General features: G+C 37.6%; 1 protein-coding gene across 18 annotated transcripts in view; it reads right to left on the bottom strand.

Annotated features, from left to right (window-relative positions):
• LOC138746781 (BTB/POZ domain-containing protein KCTD5-like) overlaps positions 1–22,264 on the bottom strand; it is a 113,759-nt gene that overhangs the window by 36,707 nt on the left and 54,788 nt on the right. For 13 of the 18 annotated variants that reach the window (XM_069905209.1, XM_069905212.1, XM_069905214.1 and 10 more), the window contains 3 exons: positions 10,403–10,462; positions 1,025–1,133; positions 620–711 (listed from right to left, as the gene is read on the bottom strand). In XM_069905209.1, coding sequence (XP_069761310.1) covers positions 620–711; positions 1,025–1,133; positions 10,403–10,462 — 261 coding nt within the window. The remainder of the gene's footprint in view (positions 1–619; positions 712–1,024; positions 1,134–10,402; positions 10,463–22,264) is intronic. The other 5 variants (XM_069905216.1, XM_069905219.1, XM_069905210.1 and 2 more) reach the window with 1 other exon arrangement.

Here is a 22,264-nt window from a genome sequence, read left to right as displayed (position 1 = left end):
ATCTAAAATCAATGTGTGCGGAGGGGAGGTGGGTAAGGGGCAAAAGCAGCAAGATACAGATAATCCAAAATACAAATAACCTGAACTGGCACAAGGAACTACAGTCTCTATTTGTTCAAATGTTCCACGTGAAAATATAATATTTCTAATCAACTTTAGAAAACCAATAACAAAAGTTGACTGGACTGAAGAAAAAGTGTTAGTAAGGGAGCATAGGCATTCATCTTGAGAACCAAGTTATTATTATTGGGGGGATACAGTAGCGATTTCATCAATACTAACGTTAGCCATGCTAAATGGGCAGCAATTGTACCAAGTCAGGTGGCAAAAATAAAGTCACCATTGTAATACTGAAACTACAGTAGCCATTTTGCACAAAGCAAGGATAATAGTAGGATATTTATTTTTGGATATCTTGATTAAGAGGTTCATAGTGGGCAGGATGCACAAGGAATGTGGGACTAAAATCCCCAGAATTGCAATTATAAAATATCTTGTGATGCCCTGAAATAGGCATGATAATTGCTACATAAATAAGTCTTTCTTTAAACATTTGGTTCTTGTATTCCATGCTTAAACAATAATTTCACATATTTGGGTCAGGTCTCTTTTCACTCACCTGTGATGTTTTGGTATCTCTTTCTCTTATCCTGTCTTTCACTAACTTTATTAGTGATGTGATGTTGTAAAACTCTGCTTCTTCTAGTACACCTGAAAGGAACAAAACCATAATGAAGCCATTTAAACTTTAATCCCGTGGACAGTTTTAAAAAAATACATTTTTAATCACAACTCAATTCTCAATCCTTGGGGTGAAGACATTTTTAAATATTGCCTTTTACTGATGCACAAAGTATGACATGAAGTCTATGGAAAACTGCCTCAGGAATAATGAACACAGCAGAGCAACAGAGAGAAAATTTAGTCACAATCAAATCAAACTTAAATGAGTTTGGACAACAAATAACCATTGGGATATAATAAAAGTTTTTTAAAAAGTTAGAGTTGTACCAACAGGACTTGCCTTCCTCTGCTAAATCTTTATTAATAACTAGCTTCCCATGTCGCAGATAGTTGAGGATTGGGCCAAAATAGGTGGGATCTCGGTCAATTAGATAGGCACCAGTATCATCCTGCAATGCAAGCACAGTTATCAGATTACAAAAATTATGCTCTACAAGTACATTCAAGCACATTTTTCAATTCACCATTTTTTTTTAAAACAATTTCATTTACTTCCCATTCTTCCTCTGTTCCCATGTGGCACACATTTATATAGAATAGCAAATAATGTTGCCCATAACTATAACTTGATAAATCAACTTGATTATGTTCCAATTCACAGGGACTGCGCACCTTGTTAGCAGGTAATTTGTTTATTTCAGTTTAATCTCTAGTTAACATTGCTTTTATATCTAAAAATCAGCTCAGTCCAGAGAGGAGAATCTATGCCTTTGAATTGGAAAGATGTGTGTGTAAACTAAGCTATTTTCCTATATGTAGCATATTTCAACACGTTACTGTGGTGTGTGCAATCAGAGGTGGAGTCTTTAGGATGTTGAATAGTAGTCCCATTTATCCGCAAGCTGATCAAGAAATTCTGCAAAACAACAAATTTTGTGACTTTATGAGAATAAATTCTGATTGCAAGACTTTCCCCTTGATCAATGCTTAAGAAATGCCAGAGATTAACTATCCCATTATTCATCTCAGCAGTCTTTATAAGACCTTGTCCTGAGGAAAATGACAGCTCTGTAAATTTCTACCCCTGAAAAAGAATTGATGGAACTTTCAGACTCAAACAATGCCACAGATACAAAAAGTATTGGGGATTGAAAGCATGCAATTGACTTTAACATTCCTGAAGCAGGTTGGTGTAATAAAGTACTGTAAGTTTTAATTAAGAGTGGGGGATATTCAAACCAGAGGCCATGGTTTGAGATTGCAGGGGGAAAATTATGAGAGGAAATTTCTTCACGCAAAGGGTGGTTAGGATGTGGAATAAGCTTCCAGCAGAGGTGGTTGAAGCAAAGAGGTTATTTACCTTTAAGGAAAGACTGGATAATTACATAGAGGGGAGAGGATTGGAGGGGTATGGACTGGGTGCTGGTCAGTGGGACGAGGAGGGTGGGGATTTGTTCCGGCATGGACTCGTAGGGCCAAATTGGCCTGTTCTGTGCTGTAGTAGCATCAAAGGGACAGCCCAAAAAATATGGCCAATAATCTTTTGCACCAAGAGGCTTCTATCCCTATGTTTCACTACTGTCGAATCATTCACAGTAGAAGGTTACCTCTGACTAAAAGCTTAGATCTTAAAAAAAGGACAAACTTCAAATTGTGCATTTTTATTTTGTCTCAATGGATAATTGCAGAGTCTTTAATATTTTTATTAGGGATAAACAAGGAAGCCCATAGGCATTCTGTAATTACAGAAAACAACAGTAAAGAAAGTTGTTTAACCAGCAGAAAACAAGAACGGAAGGCATACTGCTGACATCGGGTGGATCAGTACTTGAATAAGAACTCATTCATGGCGAATGATCTGCAGGTCAGCACCACATCTGTTTGTTATGATGCAAAGAGAAAACTTGAAAGAAAATGATGTATTTCTGGAATAAAACCGATATTATGGGGAAGTAAAGGAAGTTAGAGTGTAGTAAATGAGACAGGTACAAGTCAACCTTGTGGGATATATTACCTCAACTCAATAAAGCACATGTAAACATTTTGAATGCAAAGGCCATAAATTAAAACTTTTGCAACTCTGATGCATCTAATGAATGTTGAAATTATAAAATGTGAAACATTGCTGTGCAGTGATATTAGTTATTGAATACTAATATTCAAATTTCTAGGGTTGCAAAATCAGGAAGTCAATGTCTTGAGTCAGATTTTTTTGTCACCTCTTGTAGCAGTCGGGAGCCAACATAACTGTGGAAATATCTTTTCTAACCATGGAAGGTAATCGTACCATCATCTACCAAATTAAAAGTATGAGAATTGTTACCAAAGAATAAAAATCCAATCAGTCTCAAAGAGAGCCAATTAATTGCAAAATGGAATAGTTAGAGGCATTTCCTGTCAAAAAGCTGCAGAATTTCTGTTCACTGCTCCCTGTGGAATAATATCATTGCATTCTGGCATATTAGCAAGTTCACACAATGACAATGACTCATGAGCTTTTCGAGAATACATGTTCAGGATAACTCCTACAATCTGTTTGGAAATGATGGTTCATCATTTGGTTCACATTTCCTCTAACATATCGGACTCTAGGTTTCCAAGTTTCTTGTAAACTTACAGGGGTCCGGATTCTCACACTTTCTTTTAATTCATTTGAGCCTAAGCTCCAACCTATCAATTATAACTAGTGGAGCCTCTATTCCTGCATCCCTTGAAACTCACCTACGGTAGTTCACTGGAAAATGTATTTTATTCTATTGTAACATCTAAACATAGTGAACTAAGAGTGTTGCCATATTAATTAGAAAAATATTTAATAGTCCAGAAAATCTGTCAGTCAATACCATAGGACATAGTGCTCAAGGAAAGTTTCTGCTGTCTTTTATATTCCAGTGTGCTTCTGTAGTCTTTGTTCTTCACCCAACAATGTGATTTGAGCAAATTTCAGTCAAATCCTATCACCCAAATGCATGGCTTCCAGCATAAAACTGGAAAGCCCCAGCAAACACAATGATGGCTGACAGGTCTGTGATTCAGGGTGTTGACCAAGACCGAAATATAAACAATTTCACCTCCCTCCACCCCACAAATGCTGCTTGACCTGAGTTCCTCTAGCAGTCGTATATGTCAATAACAAAGCATGAAATCTCAGACTTGTACATGGCATCCATACACACTTCAGAAACATATGAGAATGGAATTAAGGCCACCAAGTAGTACCTGTGGAGAACAGGTGTTCTGAAATGTTAAGTTCTGCTCTGTTTTGCTTCTCACAGTCATTGCTTGGTTGGCTGAGGATCTCCAACATTCATTTGAGATTTGCATTAGTCTGTCTTCAGCATGTGCTCAGCCCGCTCCTGTTTACACTACTGACCCACACTGCATTGCCAGATAAAGCTCCAACAGTGTCATCAAGGTGCAGATGACACAACAGTAATTGGCCTTATCAGCAATGATGAGTAGCACAACAGAGAAGAGATAGAAAATATTGTGATTATGGTGCAAGAGTAACAACCTGAGTTTCAATGTTGACAAGACGCTGGGGATGACCGTGGACTTCAGGAGGACAACCACCCTCCACTACACATCAACAACTCTGTAGTAGAGTGGAGAGCATCTCACTTGTTTAGGAAGGCACAACTGCACTTCCTTAGAAGATTGAAGCGGGCAAAGCCACTGGTCACAATTACTTCAACCTTCCACAGCTGCACAGTGTGGAAGGGTTGCTGCAGAGAATGGTTCAGAGGTCAATCCACAGGACCATAGAGCCGCAGGCAGAAAGGATCACTGGAGTCTCCTTTCCACCCTGGACAGAACATCTTTCAGCTGCTCCCATCAGGAAAGAGATACAGGAATATTAGAGCCAGCGCCATCAGGCGGAGGAACAGCTTCTTTGCCTGAGCCGTGAGAATGCTGAACAACCAAAGGAACTCCTCACACTAACCATCAGAGACTCTCATATTCACAAAGCAATATTTATTTGCATAAATGAAGACTTGTCCTTCATATTTATTGGTTGTATTTTATCTGGTTGTGTGCCTGTATCTTTTGCACCAAGGATCAGAGAACACCGTTTCATCAGGTTGTACTTGTACAATCAGGTGACAATCAACTTGACTTGAGATTCAAGGTAGTGAACTTTGATATAAAAGTGGATGCTCTGCCGAATTAAAATCTGCTCCAATGTTTGTTATTCTGTTTCAAATTCTTTACTTACTCTCCAACTTGAACGACACAGGAACATAATGTTTGTGAAATGGTGTCCAACATTTTCCATTCTAACAATTACAATTTAATCATAAGAAATAAAAATTCTCAAACTTTCCCATTACTGATCACATTCTAATATTCTTCTAGCACTGATTTCCATTGCAATATTAATCTAAACAATGTAAAAAGCTAGGCAGTCAAGGGTGGAACAAAAACGTTCTATTAGTGCTGAGTATGACTGCACATAAAGCAGATAGAGTAGGAATGACAGGCTTTCATTTGCTGCCTCATTTCAAAACATGAAACAGAAATTCCAAAAAATCATTACACCAGGCAAAAAAAAAAACACAGCTTTTGCCCTGATTGTGATAAGCTTCAGGAGATTCTTTCATCACAGGGTCAATACTGAATCAATGCATAACTTCAGTCGATGGAACAATGTCCAAATTATCAGACTAAAGGAATGAACGGAAGGAAGAGACCTGGTGAACTTTTTTCAAAAATGGAAACCACAAATGTTGGAAGACAACAAATTTGGAGAAAAATCAAACATCAAGAGAACTCACCAAACACTTGGACCCAGAAGAGCTGGTGACTAGAGACCAGTTCTAGCTCTGGTGAGGCTTTTAAGCTACTGAAAATGGGAGATAATTCTGAGATCAGCATATGACTACTCTAAACAGAATAATGACCCACCCGATGTTGATCATAAAAAAGTACTATTCTTTCAAGATTTTAGCCCGATCTTAATTAAACAACTAGAAGAATTTGATGTAAAAAGACAATTACGTGCTTAAAAACTTGAAATATTCAATGATATACCCCGGAACTTTGAGGGTCGAAGTAGCAGAGAACCGGCAATTTTTCAAGACCAAGAACAAGGTGAAAGATTTTCTGCAAAGTTTGTAAAAAAAGAGGTTGCCAAAGGAGAAGATTGTGAAAATATTTATTAAAAAAAACTAAGTAAAAGTAGTAATTGTATTTTTTATTTTTGCTAAATAGTATTTGTATTTATTGTTTAAAAAAGGCATAGAAGTGTTCATGGAGAGCTCAGTAAAAGAGGAAGAAATCTGGGAAAAGTAATAGCAGGGTGGAGACTCTGGTCTAAGAGGGAGAATGGCACCTGGAAAGGAGTAATTTAAAAAAAAAAGGGAAGGGTTCTTCTTCCTTAAGAGATTCTACAGGCTTTCGGGGTTTCACGTATACATCACATTCAGGGCAGGGACATTGTGCATTTTTCTTAAAAGGAAAGGATCGCTTTACTATTTAAAAAGTCAAAGATTTTATTGTTAAAAATATTGTTTTTAAGAAAAATATGGATGGACATTTCAATTTATTAGTTTTAATGTTAATGGAATTAATGGAACAGTGAAGAGAAAATGGGTCTTGGCAAACCTAAAAAAGTTAAATGCAGATATACTCTTTTTATAAGAAGCACATCTTACAGGAACATAAAATCAGTTTATTTGCAGATGTTAGATTAGCAGAATATGGTTTAGTATTTGGTTATAAACTTAATGATGATAAAAGAGAAGTGATGCCTATGGTTGACATGGATTATATGCAAAGTAAAAAAAAAAATTACAAAACTCAAATGGCAAAAAAGCAGCAATTAAATATTTAGGAATAAAAATTGATAACAATTTAAATAATTTATTTTAATTGAATTATTTTCCACTATTAAAAAGATTGAAGATGATTTAAAAAGATGGAAATATTTACCTTTAATACTTTAATAGGACGGGTAAATTGCATCAAGATAAATATTTTTCCAAGAATACAGTATCTATTTCAATCACTTCCCATTTCTATACCAGGGAAGTTTTTCCAAAAATTAAATAAAAATGTAAGGGAATTTATCTGGAGTGGTAAGATGCCAAGAGTAGCTTTGGAAAAACTGAACAAGGAGGATTGAAAATACCAAACTTTTAAAAATGATTATAAAGCAGCCCAATTAAGATTCTTGTCCTCCTGTTATCAAATTGGTGAAAAAGCAGCGTGGGTTCAGATCGAAATGGATAAAATAGGAAACATTAACCCAGAGTATTTTTTGTATAAATGGATTAATCAATCATTAAAAGGGAAAATAGAAGTACCAATTTTAATGTATTTATTGAAGGTATAAAACGGAGTCCATATGGAAAGAGGAATTAAAAATGATCAAATATCCAAGATGATATTAAAACAAAATCAAATTTCCTCTTTTACTTTGAATAATTCTTTATTTGATACATGGTACAGTAAAGATTACAGAGGAGAAAAGATTGTTTTTTTTTTAAGTTCCTTCTTAATGACTTTTGAATAAATGAAAGAGAAATATGATATACTAAACAATACAATTTTTTCATATTATCAACTTAAGTCATATTTAAAAGGGAAACTAGGCATGAAATTAAGACTTTTGGAACAAAGTCAATTTGAATATTTAATTGCACATTCATTTATTGAGAAACTTATTCCTAATATGTATATAAAATTACAAGATACTATGGGGATAAAAGAATTATAGAAATCTAAACAAAGATGGGAAAAAACAAATATACAAATTCAAGAAGTATGGTCAAAACTGTGGCAAGAGTGTGACAAATACAATTAATGTTAGATATTAAATGGTACCATATAATTTTTTCCATATAAATGGAGTATAATTATTCTGGACTTAAATTATTCTGATAAATGTTTTAGATGCAATAATAGGGACTTTTTTTTACATTTGGTTTGGTTCTGTGTAAAAGTGGAAAATTATGGAAAGGTGAGCATATTACTAGGACAAATTATGTAGATAAAAATACAAAGAGACCCGAGAATATTTTTACTTGATAATATAAATGAAGTAGATATAAAATTGAAGTTGGATAAATATCAAATAAAATTTTTTAGTATAGCATTAGCAGTAGCAAAAAAATGTGGCAATAACATGGAAAACAGAATTTCATAACGATGGGTAGATGAATATTGAAATGCAAAATTGTATACCATTAGAAAGGATTACTTATAGTTTAAGAACCACATTGGGAATTTTTATAAGATTTGGGAACCACATATGGATGTCATTATTAAAAGTCCAGTCACGTCATCCACATCACCAGCTCTTCTCAATTAATATTTAGAAGATAAAATAACTAAGGTAGGAATATGAATAGTGATAAATATATAGATTTAGGTGTTTTATTTCCTTTTCTTTCTTTTTTTTGGGGGTGAAGAGAGGGGGTGAGGGAGAAAAAAATTGTATCATTTTTTTATTGAATGTAATTGTAATGTACTATCTATATAGAATTGATCTACTGTTTGTTATTGATACAAGTGATAAATAAAAATTTCAAAAACAAGAAACATCTTACCAAATTGGAACATGCAAAATTAAAAAGAGGATGGGTGGGGCAAGTAATATCATCTTCATTTGGATCAAAAGCAAGAGATGTAGCGATTTTAATTAATAAAAATATACCAATAATAATAGAAGAGACATTAATGGATCAAGCTGGAAGATTTGTAATGGCACATTGTGAAATTTATGCAGAATCATGACATTTATGAATATTTACGCTCCAAACTATGATGAAGTCTTTAGAAAGGATATCTGTTTAAAAACTGCATGGTGGAGATTTCACACCAAGATTCAACGTTCAAAAAATTACTTTCTTTCCAGCACAAATCCACCAACTATTTGCTACTCTTAACACAACCTACTGTTAGAAAAGAGCATCACTATTTAAATGCAATAAATAACCTGTAAACTACTGTACGAAAATGGCTGAACTGCCCACACATTTTGTTACTGTTTATGAAATAAGGAAGCTTCTATCAAAATGTGCTTTAGGCATTTGTTAAGCAGAAGGCCAGCTAAGCAATCTGGCATCACAGCCATCAATGACAATTAGGAGACGGCGCCTTTGAATTAAAACCTGAAGATATTAAAGCATCTTAAAAAACCAAACTTGTAAAGGAGAGGGAATAAAAAGGAAAGCGAAGGGAAGAAAAAGAAAAAAAAACTAAAAAGTAGAACCTGTTAAATAATTAAGACACCCACCCATAGACAATGGAATTCACACAATTCCTTCAAAAATAGGTCCTGTAAAGCCTGATAAAGTTCCCAGCTAGAGTGGGGTTGGGAAATCATGTTTTGGAGAAGAGGGAAACAAATGATAGGAAGGAAGGCAGAATAAGTTGGAAGACAAAAGGAGTAAAAGGAAAAAGGAATGGGCCTACTGAAGGTGCAGGTACAGAATCACTATTTAAAATACCAGAGAAAGGTGAAAGGTTTGTGAAAATTGTAAAAATTGTTCAAAGTGGTGATTACTTTTTCATATTTTTCTTCCAGGTTCCAAATCCTAATTCAATAAACAGCAAATTCCAATGGTTATGGAAATCCAAAACTATTCTGTTGAGTAGCTTGTTTTAAAGTTAAATGTTAATTTGTATGGGATAAAATTGTAACTGGGAAGCTGGGATAAGATGGTGGCCACAGTTCGAGATGGCTGCGCGGCAGTGCTAACAGCCCCTTGCGATGCTGCCATTTTGCTTGCTTCTAATGCTTGATCTTATGTACAGTATTATGTTATTAAGTAACACCTTGCCCTGGAGAAACACAATTTTGATTTTATGGGTGTTTTAGTTTTAAAAATGACAAATTCTGACTAACAATGCTGAGACCTGTCAAGCCCAAAGTTAAGGTTTCTGATGTGAATTTCTTGAGCTCAACTACAAGTTAACCCTGTTCTGCAGGTTACTGCTTATTTTGGACATATGACTAGTCCATTGTGAATATACAGTAATTATTCCAAATTACTTTTGTTCGCTAACTTTTTTAAATGCTTTTTGTGGTTCAAGTTCCCTTATTGTCAAGTACATAAATACACAACATTTGTTGACTTCTGTTTGCCCATAAAGGCACACAAAAAGGCCCTATCAAGAAAGAAAAGAAAGAGTGCCCCTTCAGAGACAGTGCTACCTCCTCTAATACCACTACCTCCTATAAATTCTATAGCTTATATATTGACTATCATAATTTAACACATCCATCAGTTTCACACAAGTGACTATGGATAATATTGCAAATAGAAAAGAAATTCCTTTAAAGCAAATTGCAACAGGCCTCAATCTGCAGTTGTAATGGAACAAACATGAATAAAGCAGAGTAACAAAAAACTATCCAATCAACAATGTCATCTTGACTGATTCTTCACTGCACTTAAAACACAATTTAAATATCACATCAGTGAATCATTAAAACATTTCTGGCTGCATCAGATAGGCTTTTGACGAATTGGTTTTTAACTGAAATGTAGGATCAAATCTTTATTTTTGCTTGAGATTTTGCTGATGGTAAGTTATGAACAGATGGTTTCTGGAAATAATTTACTGATATTGCCTTGAAATACTAGTGTGGAAGCTGACATTCTACGTGAGCATAGATGTTGGAGTGGAGATTAAATTACTCGGTGTCTAAACTGGAAATGATAATGTCACTTGTAATCCCAAAAATGCTGTGTCCCATTCCTGCACTCACCTTGAAGACTACCATCATCCAAATATCAGCAAAAAGTGGTGTATCTCTGGAATTCTCTACCTGGAGGGTTATGGAGATCATATTATTGGTGACATTTAAAGATGAGATAGATACATTTTTGAAACATTAGGGTATCGGGAAACTAACACAGAAGAAATGAGGCCCAAGGCAGATCAACCATATTGAAAGGTGGGGCCAAGTGGTCTAAACCTCCTATTTTCTTGGATTGTATTTTCCTCATAATTAATCTATATGTAATGCTGTCCTTCACATTAAATATTACTTTATATAATAATGAGTCATTTATTGAATCTTAGCATTAGCCCTCTTTCACTCTGCCCATTATGCTATAAATTCTTCATGAACTTTTCAGATAAGTTGAAGACCATTTGCTAACTCTTTTCAAAACGAGAAGATCCCAATCCAGCATTTAGCTGGCACACTGCTCTCTCAATGGACAAATGATGCAATGAAACACTAATAGCTTAAAGCTATTCTTCTGGGCAATGCCATATATCCTTAAGAAAAACAGTAAGATCAGCAAATAAAACTTTTTTTATGATTTAAAGGATAGATCTAGAACTGTGAAGCTTAGATCTGTAAACTATTGCCAGAAATTTGATATTGAAAATCCCAGACTCAACAAAGCAGCTTAAAAGTTCAACTTCATGGAGGGGAGCATGACCACCAGAAGAGGCAACACCATGAATGGAGCCAGTAAACTCAGTTTACTGGCAGTGCTGCAGTGGCATTATGAAGTTGCGGTTACTTTTGACAAAACTATCAAAACATTCCTTGCCAAGTAAAAGAATACTTTGAAGTTCAGCCTAAGCATTGGCGCAAAGAATAACACAGATGGAACAGATATCGCTTTGTATGACATGATTACTACAGCTGAGTTTCTCATTCAGACTTGTTATGAATTTTCTTCCTGAAGTGTTCATCATCTCCTAGTTGTGGTGACAAGCTGGCAACTTATTCTTTTCCTCGAGGGATATGACCCTATTTGAATAATTCTTGGTAACATATCTGAAATGTCATTTCTTACTACAGTATTGCACACAGCATGAGTCATTGACTAAATCGCATGGAGAGAAATAACTGTTTATATTTAGTACATGACAACTCAACTAAGTTTTTGATTTCAATAGAGGTAAAAAATAAATTCAGTCTCCAAAGATGCTGCATTATAGTATTTTCAAAGATAGGTTTTAGTGAGTTTCCTACATTGCTAAAGTACCCATGTTCACTCGCTTTTAACTGTAAAGTATTTTGCAACATTTACAATCACTTAAGTTGCATAGAAATACAAAATGTTCAAGTCAAGAGACATCAGGGGGACAGACGGAGGAAACCCAAACTAGCAAGGTACATCAATGGAGAAAACTATGCAATTATATGACTACCTATACTAAGGCAGAGCTTTAAAGTTGTGATCAATTAGTTCAAGAGAAGACCAACTCAAAATTAACTTGTATACAAGGTAACAGAATAAAACTTTGAAGGAAAATACAGCGCACGTGCATGCTAAACAAGCAACATCTGCAAAGACGCTGAATGCTGCGAATTATGAGATTTCTGATGACAAATGCTTGTCTGGTTTTGACCTTGCAGGCAATCATCTAAGCTCTGAAATATCAAAATCCAGCAAAGCAATTGTGCCAACAGCAACATTTTAATTAACTTTGTACTAGCAGATCATGCGGGGCAACCTTCTGAAAATAAGAGCAAAGAAATATGCTACCTAATTTGCTGATCTAATTTAATTTTGGTCTCAGTGGAAGTCACAATTGAAAGTCTAAAGAACAAGAGAGTGTTGATGAGGGTCTGGGGGCAGAGCACATCACTCAGACTGGAAGTGAGTATTAGCAGGGTGCCTGCCATATGATCTGTGATGAAGTCTTTGCTATTCACTATCTATCAAATTTGGAGGAACTGGATAACATCCAAGTTTGCTGCTGACATCAAGCCAACTTTGGTCAAGCAAGCTGTCAGGAATAAAGGAACTGGAGTTGAAAATTCAGTTCTTGGTCCAAAAGTGTTCTTCTAAGCAGCACCTGACTCTACAGTCCTTCCTTTTTCCTCATATTTGTTAGAAGGTTTAATTAATAAAAATATAAATTAGATTTAACATCATCAATTGCTTGAAGATTAATTGAATTGTTGTGGAGAATTCTAAATGTTGCTAAAAATTATGTAAGGAAACAGAAGCATGGGGGCTTTTTTTGGGGGGAAAAACGGACAGCTGGCGCACAAATCAAGGAACAGAAGATTATGCCATCTGGAGCCCCGAGAAGGGCTGTGTGCAAATGTGGTTTAAGATGAATCCCTGCTTAGTCTGCAGAAATCTGTTAATGATAAAGTCTACATTATTAAGAGCAGTGATAAATTAAAGGGAAAAGTGTTGTGCAAGACACTGGTATTCACAAAGTCCCATGGGATCTTTTTCATCCACCTGAGAAGACAGACATAACTTTGCTTTAACATCATACCTAGAAAATGACATCTTAGCAACAATTGCACAATTCCAATCTTAATATACAGTATATTTTGGTGTACAAGTCGACCCTCCCATTTTTTCCAGCCTCATTTTAAGGGTTTTTATGGTATATCCACCATACAAGTTGACCCCAATTTTCTGGCTGCCCAAGGTGCCCCATTCACCAGCATACAAGTTGACCCCCAAAGCTGGTGATGCCTGAGATGGGCCATATATGTTGACCCTGATACATCACTTGGATTGGCTGGATGTGATTGCTATCATGGAGGGTCCAATGCAGCACACGATGAAAATATGAAGCGGGCTTTAAGTTGAAAGTGATAGAAATGGCCAAGAAAACCAACAACTGGGCTGCTGCGAGAAAATTTGATGTGCACGAGAAGTTGGTTAGAGATTGGAGGAAGAAAGAGTCTAAGAAAAATACTCAAAAAGCAACGTTCTTTGAGAAAAGGAATCATTTGTTGGCCAGAGCTGGAAAATCACATTGCAGAATGGGTACATGAACAGAGGCAAGATTGCTAAATAGTAACCCAAAATAAAAGAAGAATATTTACACCACAGTGGGCAAAGTCACACTCAGACTTCAGTAATGATTTTGAGGTTACAGTAGGCTGGTGCAATCATTTCATGAACAGGAAAAATCTGGTATTACACCCAAAAACAACAATTGCACAGAAACTAGCAAAAAATCTTGATCATAAAGTTGCAAGTTTTCACCAGTTTATTATACGGAACCAGCAGAAACACAAGTTTGATTTGGCAAATGTCAGAAACGGACAAAACCCTGGTGAATTTCGCCATGATAGGCAATAGAACAGTGGAATGAAAACTGGCAAACCAGTGTACAGGCCACGAAAGGACCAGGTGTTATCGTGCATGGCTGACAGGACAAAGTTAAGACCCATGGTAATCTTCAAGTGCAAAATTAAACCGAAAATGAAATTCCCTGAAGGTATTTTTTTTTACATTTGCATGAAAAAGGATAGATGAATGAAAGTGGTGCGAAACTATAGATGGACAGTATGTGCCACATGCAGCCAGGCTTTTACACAAAGAACGGAGTCTGCTGGCCTGGGAGATGTTTTGTAGCCATTAACCAAGAAAACTAAAAGTAGATTCCACTACATAATAGTTACATAGCGAGTATCCCGGGGTGTTTGACGTCTGTATTGCAACCTTTCAATGTCTGCTTGAACAAGCCATTCAAAGACTATGTGCATGAGGAATAGAATACATGGATGTCGAGTGCAGAAGAGTCACTTACAGAAGGTGGGGCAAAGTGTGCTGCGCCACTTTGTGCTTAAGGCATGTGACAAAGTTAAAGTACAGACTGTGATAAAATCATTTAAAAAGGTCGGTACCTCTTGTGCAATGGATGGCACGGAAGATGATTTATTGTGGGAGACTGATGAAGCTGAAACCGCCTCATCAGATACAGTCTGGGACCCATATGATGACTGTTTAAACAGTGAGAGTATGCACGTGCTTTCCACCATCTTTGCTTCCGACGATGACAGCGAGAGTGATTCCGAAGGGTTCTAAATGTGTTGTTTTCAGACAATGATAGTGATTTAAGGATGCCAATTGTCTTGTTTTCAATAAAAATCCGTTGCAGTCAGGTTTTTCAATGGTTGACTTATACACCGCATCAGTTTTTCTAGGGTCAACATGAGCGTCAGATTGGATTTTGAGCTGAATTTAAGGTCTCAAAAGTATATCCAGCATACAAGCCGACCCCATTTTTTGAGAGTTTTTTTTTGGGTTTCACGACTCAACTTTTATGCCGAAATATACGGTATTGAGAATGAGACCTGAACTGACAAATGCACGATTTAAGTTGTTCTGTATTCTATTAACTTAACTCAGCCTCTCCCAGCAATTCCAAGTCTTTGTCCTATCACTTATCTTAGCTAAGATAACCAATATCATCAGATAATGCTGTAATTTATCTCACTGCTGTTTGCAGGACTTTGACTGCAATATTTTACTCATTTTTGACAATCTACTTTGGGTGTAAGAGGACATTATTTGATTGCTACGACCTCAATTTTATTGATTTTACTCCTCTTGTCCAAATAAATAACAATATTTTCAAATTTATTTTGCACCTTCATTCTGCATCTCTTTCCTGTTAAGGTTCATTGAACTCGTAGGCACTTTAGCAATCAGATTAACTCATCATTAAGGATAAAAACAATTATGTCACTGTTCATAGCAACAAGTTAAATCCCAAAGCCATACTTTGCCCGTGATTTATGTAGTGCCTTCAGGTAAACAAAGAACAGCTCAATACAACTATTCTCCTCTCCAAACACTGGCTTGATTTCTCCTGGAATCCTGAAAACTTCATAACTTACACTCAGTTTAAATCTGTAGCACTTCATCCCATCACACAAATTGCTTAAAACTTTTTGAACTCCATGACTATAAAGGTCAATTTCTAATTAGAGCCACAAAAAAAAAACTGTTCATGTGAAAAACTTTACTAGCAAGAAGAGCAATATTGTTAAAATGGAAAGAGGAGTTCCTACCCACTCACAGGCAATGGCTATTAGACCTTATGTCCTTTATAAAATTTGGAGAAAATTAGGCATAATGTTATGAAAATCAAAATTTCCTTTGATAGGATCTAAGGTCCATTTATGGCTTATTTTCCCAATTGGATTAATTAGGTTTGATGATGGTTGTTATTGGGCTTTGCGTGGATCTCCAGAGGCCATTGCCTGATGTTATTTCTACATACAATATGAATTACAACCTTGGTTGGCATTGGGTTAGAATTTTCTTTTTTCTCCTTTACTTCTACAATTCCATGTATAAATACATACTGGATTGGGATTCAAGTCCAAGTATTATTGTCTTAATATGCTATTATTTTAAATATGTAATAGACTCAATGCAATGGATTTATTATCTTTTTTGACAAAATTTCAAAAGAAAAAAAAACGTAATGAAAGATTAGGCAAACAAATTTAAGTGTTAAGTTTATAGGCTGGTTAAAAAGATGAACAATGCATGGTACAGCATGCTACCATCAATACAAAGAATCTTACTAGAAGAACTTTCAAGCCTTACAGATCCATCTACTGGAGAAACTCAGCAGGTCAAGCAGCATTAGTGGGAGAAAAAGAATGGTCCATGTTTCAGATTGGGACCTTTTATCAAAACCAAATTAAAAAGGGACTGATATAATGCATATGGAGGGGGTAAAGGAGCTGAAGAGGGACCAAGACATGAAAGAGTATTGGACAAAAGGTGGGTGTTGTGCGTGAGTGTGGTGGGAAAGGACGAAAAAACAAAAGTAAAGCAGTTAGAGAAAAGACTATCTAAAATTAGACCAAAAAAAAATCAATATTCATGCTGTTAAATTTAAAGCTGTCGAGGAGAAATTTAATTTGTTCTTCCTCAGGTTTACGGTTAGCCTCACCCTGACAAAGGATGAGGCTGAGAGCAAGCTATAGAACATTACAGCACAAAAAAACAGGCCCTTCTAATCTGTGCTGAACTATTATTTTTCCTAGTCCCACTGACCCACACCCACTCTATATTCCTCCCAATCATGTACCTGTCCATATTCTTCTTAAATGTTAAAATTAAACTCACATTCACCACTTCTGCTGGCAGCTCGTTTTATTCTTCTATCACTCTCTGAGTGAAGAAATTCCCCCTAATGCTCTGGTTTGTACCTCTCCTAACCTCAGTGGGGAAAAAAGCCTAATTGCATTTATTCTATCTTTACCCTCATAATTTTGGATATCTCCATCAAATCTCCCCCCATTCTTCCACAGTGCAGGGAATAAAGTCCTAACCTGTTTGACCTTTCCCTGTAACTCAGTTCCTGAAGTCCAGGCAATATCATAGTAAATTTTCTCTGCACTCTTTCAATTTTACTGACATATTTTCTGTAGTTAGGTGACCAAAACTGCACACAATACTCCAAATTTGGCCTCACCAATTTGATCATAAAATCCCAAATCCTCTCCTCAATACTTTTGACTTATGAAGGCAAATATGCCAAAAAGCTCTCTTTTTGCCCTATCTCCCCATAAAGCCTTTCAGTGAATATTAGCATGTGAAAAGTTGGGCTACAGGAAGCTCAAACCGAGATCCTCACCTCAGCGAAGATCTCCAAAAGTTAAAAGAATTGTTGAGTGTAAGGGTGAAAAATAAAAATTAAAAAAAAAGAACATGAGAAAGGCAGAGCTTTAGCTGCACATCACCGCACCTAATCTACTGCATCCAGTCTGCTTGGTTTGCCTTCTCTACATTGGTTAGACCAAATGCACATTGGTTGACCATTTCGCCAAGTGAATGGGAGCAGTTGAAAGAAGAGAGCACAAAGAAACATAAACATTGAAATGCTGGGATCTTGAGCCAAACAAATGTAAGGGTTGCAAAATTCAGAGTGGGAAGCCCTGCCAGGCAGAACATCAATACCAAAGTTGACACATTGTATTAGGAAGAGTTTTGGCTGTCATGTGACAGCACCGTCCCCTACCTAGTTGGAGAAACATCTGCTGCCAATCAAGGTTTGGTTCTGCCCCACCCATTAGTGCACACCTTGCTGTTGGACCCATGTAAATTACTTGGGGCTGGATTCTCCAGCCTGCCTGTACTTGGCCTTGTAATTGGATTAACTCTCTTGGCACTGAAGCATTGAATTCCCTTTAAATTACCTGGGCTGGGACCCTCCAACACTATAAAGGTGCCATGTGTTCTTTGTTCTCTCTCTTTGGCTTCACTCCAGGCCTACAAATGTGGAAGGGCACTTGACAAACTGTTGGTAAGATGTGCACTATTAAAAGGGTGGCGTTTAATTAGCGTCCCTTGTAGCATAGAGCCATGTCTGCACTGAGTCAAGGGGTGGTGGGGTTTCACAGTGATTTTTCCTTGATCATTGTCTGTATCAGTTCAATGTATATGTGTGCACTTCGTTTCCACACGTTCATTATTAATTGTCCACTATTTCTTTCCCACAGCTGCTGTAAACTGCATATGGATGATGCCTCAGTTACCATTCCCCACACTTGCCTTCTGTAAATAAAATCCTTCCCTACCAAAACTGTGTTCAGAGTCCTTGCCTTTGAGACCTGCCAAACCTGGTTCCTCTCTCACAACACACATCAACTTTGAAAATTTAACAAGCTCAAATCAAACCACAATTTTTCTGCCATCTCTTCCTTTCCAAAGAGAGAACCCCCAGCTTCTTTTGTCTATCCATGTTATCTCATCCTGGAACAATTTTAGTGTATCTCTTCTTCCAACATCTCACAGCATCAGCGATACAAATAAATCATTCACCCAACAGTTTAGAATGGAGGACTGATAGATGTGGACAATGAACTAGATGGTAAGTGAACACTGAGCTGCAAGACACATCACTAAATCAAAATGGAAATATGTTCAAATTGAACGTTTTGCAAAACAAAAAGTGATGAGTAGAAGAAAATCAGAAAACAGGATGCAAGGACATGAACAGAAATAAACCATGAATCCCAAAAGTCATGAAATAGCAGATGTGATCATGTTTCATCCATCTCAACATTTGCCAAATATTTTCCATCATTTACAACAAAATTGCATCAGATCTGTTTTGCGAGCATTGATCCATTCACCTGCTCAATGTCTTGTGCCAGAAACACTGATGAAATGTGAGGTTTCAAAGTACTTTCTGCAGACTGGCATGCTAGCTCTCCCACTTCAAGTACCCCTACATCTTCACCTCTCCTCTCTATCCACACGATCACAAACTTTCCACTGCCACCTACAGAGAGCATTCAGCACAAGCTTGGGCAACAGAATCACCATTTTCCAGGAGGTTGCACGAACTGGATCGTAATCCCAAAATGAGTGCCCATTTTGTCTTTAAACAAGAATGAATGTTTCTGAATCTCTGGAACTGTATTCAAAATCTGATGCTGTTTTAGTCATGGTCTTTTCCAAGCTAAAATCCATTGATTTTTCAGACACAATGAAAAATGAATGATAGAGAGATGGGAGAATAGAATTGAGTCAGGATCATTTACAATATTGAATGACAGACCAGGCTCACTGAACTATTCGTATTTCTTCTATGGAAGTGTGTGGAATGCCCTTGGGTTTCATCTAAATATTCAGTTGCCTTTTCGAACATCAAACACCAGAGATGCCTGTATTTGAGGTTATAAATTGCACAATTAGTTCAGGCACAAGGTTTGTACTGTCTCCTGGAATATCAACTTGGTGAGGACTAGTACAGCACCTTCTCCACAATAATCCTCAACACAGGTTCTTTGCAAGGCTGTGGACTCAGTCCCTTACTGGACTCAAAAACTCATGCCTGCGTAGCCAAAAACTGCATCTAGAGATGGCACCACCATCTGGGTCGTCAAGCAATAAATGAGATGGAGCACAGGAAGGAACTAGAGGGCTTGGTGGCACAGTGCCAGGAAAACAAGATCACTCAACGTCAGTAGATGAAGGAACTGGATATTGACTTCAGGAAATGGGGGAGAAGGAAAGCCCCTCTCTGTATCAATTGTGTGGAAGTCAGATGGTAAAGAGCTTTATATTTTTTTGGTGTAAATATTATCAAAAATCTGTCCTGTTCCAAGTTGCAGCAAAGAAAGTATATCAACATTTTTACTTCCTCAGAATCTGAAGGAAATTCACCACATCCTCCAATACCTCTTGCCAATTTTTATAGATGCACCACAGAAAGTATCCTGTCCAATTGTATCACCACTTGGTACTGGAACTGCTCTGCCCTGAAACTGCAGAGTTCTGAAAGCAGCTCAAGCCATCATACAAGCTAACATCCTTCTCAATTAAGTCGGTCGGTCTACACTTACCAGTGCCTCAGTAAAACAGCCAACACATTATAAAGAACCCATCCCACCCAAGTCACACTCCATTCTCCCCCTCCCATCAGACAGAATATAGATGTGTTTAAAAACTCGCACCACCAGGTTCAAGGTCAGTTTCTTTTTTTTGCTAAAGTCAGATTCTTGAACAGACCTTTCATTAGTAAAAGATGATGTCTTGATCTCACAAACCCTACTTCATTGAGGCCCTTGAACTGTTAACTGCACTTCTCCCTGTAACACTATAATCTGCACTTTTGTTTTATTCTTGCACTACTCATTATAATTAAGAATGGGATGACTAGCCTGAATAGCAAAAACTTTTAATGGTATCTTATTTATTATTAATAAATTTATTATTATTAATGGTACATTAAACAATTTAAATTTACTAATTGATGATGCAATGTTTTACGTTCTGTGTTTGCATTAATATGTAATTTAAAATTGCTGAAAACATTTTTTACAAGTTTTTTCCATTTCCTCCATGAAGCTGCATAAATTTTTTCTGCTTACTCAGTCATACACTTTTCTTCATTTCTTATTATTTCCAGATTATCAAAGACCTGAGCAACAGGCTGTTTAGCTGCACAAGCAAGATCATCCACTGTATTTTTGCCCATAATGTGTGCATGCCCATAACGTGCAGAAAATCATAAATTGTTTAAAAATATTTTTGTGTAATGTGCATATTATGTGCAGTTGTAGTATTTTCCAACTGGCAAAAACAATTTGATTTTAAATGGGACGAGACAAAGCAAATACCAGTATCAGCCACAGTTATCTCCCACAATTAACACCCAATCAACTTCCCCCAGAGGTGTCAATTGCTCATTATAGCAAAATCTTCGCTAGGATTCTACTAAATAGAATAATACCTAGTGTCGCCGAGAATATTCTCCCAGAATCACAGTGCGGCTTTCGCGCAAACAGAGGAACCACTGACATGGTCTTTGCCCTCAGACAGCTCCAAGAAAAGTGCAGAGAACAAAACAAAGGACTCTACATCACCTTTGTTGACCTCACCAAAGCCTTCGACACCGTGAGCAGGAAAGGGCTTTGGCAAATACTAGAGCGCATCGGATGTCCCCCCAAAGTTCCTCAACATGATTATCCAACTGCACGAAAACCAACAAGGTCGGGTCAGATACAGCAATGAGCTCTCTGAACCCTTCTCCATTAACAATGGCGTGAAGCAAGGCTGTGTTCTGGCACCAACCCTCTTTTCAATCTTCTTCAGCATGATGCTGAACCAAGCCATGAAAGACCCCAACAATGAAGACGCTGTTTACATCCGGTACCGCACGGATGGCAGTCTCTTCAATTTGAGGCGCCTGCAAGCTCACACCAAACACAAGAGAAACTTGTCCGTGAACTACTCTTTGCAGACGATGCCGCTTTAGTTGCCCATTCAGAGCCAGCTCTTCAGCGCTTGACGTCCTGTTTTGCGGAAACTGCCAAAATGTTTGGCCTGGAAGTCAGCCTGAAGAAAACTGAGGTCCTCCATCAGCCAGCTCCCCACCATGACTACCAGCCCCCCCACATCTCCATCGGGCACACAAAACTCAAAACGGTCAACCAGTTTACCTATCTCGGCTGCACCATTTCATCAGATGCAAGGATCGACAATGAGACTCGCCAAGGCAAATAGCGCCTTTGGAAGACTACACAAAAGAGTCTGGAAAAACAACCAACTGAAAAACCTCACAAAGATAAGCATATACAGAGCCGTTGTCATACCCACACTCCTGTTCGGCTCCGAATCATGGGTCCTCTACCGGCACCACCTACGGCTCCTAGAACGCTTCCACCAGCGTTGTCTCCGCTCCATCCTCAACATCCATTGGAGCGCTTACACCCCTAACGTCGAAGTACTCGAGATGGCAGAGGTCGACAGCATCGAGCCCACGCTGCTGAAGATCCAGCTGCGCTGGATGGGTCACGTCTCCAGAATGGAGGACCATCGCCTTCCCAAGATCGTGTTATATGGCGAGCTCTCCACTGGCCACCGTGACAGAGGTGCACCAAAGAAAAGGTACAAGGACTGCCTAAAGAAATCTCTTGGTGCCTGCCACATTGACCACCGCCAGTGGGCTGATAACGCCTCAAACCGTGCATCTTGGCGCCTCACAGCTTGGCGGGCAGCAACCTCCTTTGAAGAAGACCGCAGAGCCCACCTCACTGACAAAAGGCAAAGGAGGAAAAACCCAACACCCAACCCCAACCAACCAATTTTCCCTTGCAACCGCTGCAATCGTGTCTGCCTGTCCCGCATCGGACTTGTCAGCCACAAACGAGCCTGCAGCTGACGTGGACTTTTTACCCCCTCCATAAATCTTCGTCCGCGAAGCCAAGCCAAAGAAGATACCCTGCTGCAACACATTAACAAGTTTTGGAATCAATTAAAATCAGTAGGCTGGCTACAAGAGCGGATCTAAAACTTAAAACTTATTTTTCAGACCGTCACATTCATATCGAGATGCACCTTGTTGCGCCCTCCTTAGTCGATGGAGGTGGGGT

The sequence above is a fragment of the Narcine bancroftii genome, chromosome 12 (genome assembly GCF_036971445.1).
Source record: "Narcine bancroftii isolate sNarBan1 chromosome 12, sNarBan1.hap1, whole genome shotgun sequence".
Lineage (NCBI taxonomy): Eukaryota > Metazoa > Chordata > Chondrichthyes > Torpediniformes > Narcinidae > Narcine > Narcine bancroftii.
Note: the sequence above shows the minus strand (reverse complement) of the source record. Positions and strands in the feature narration are given on the sequence as shown.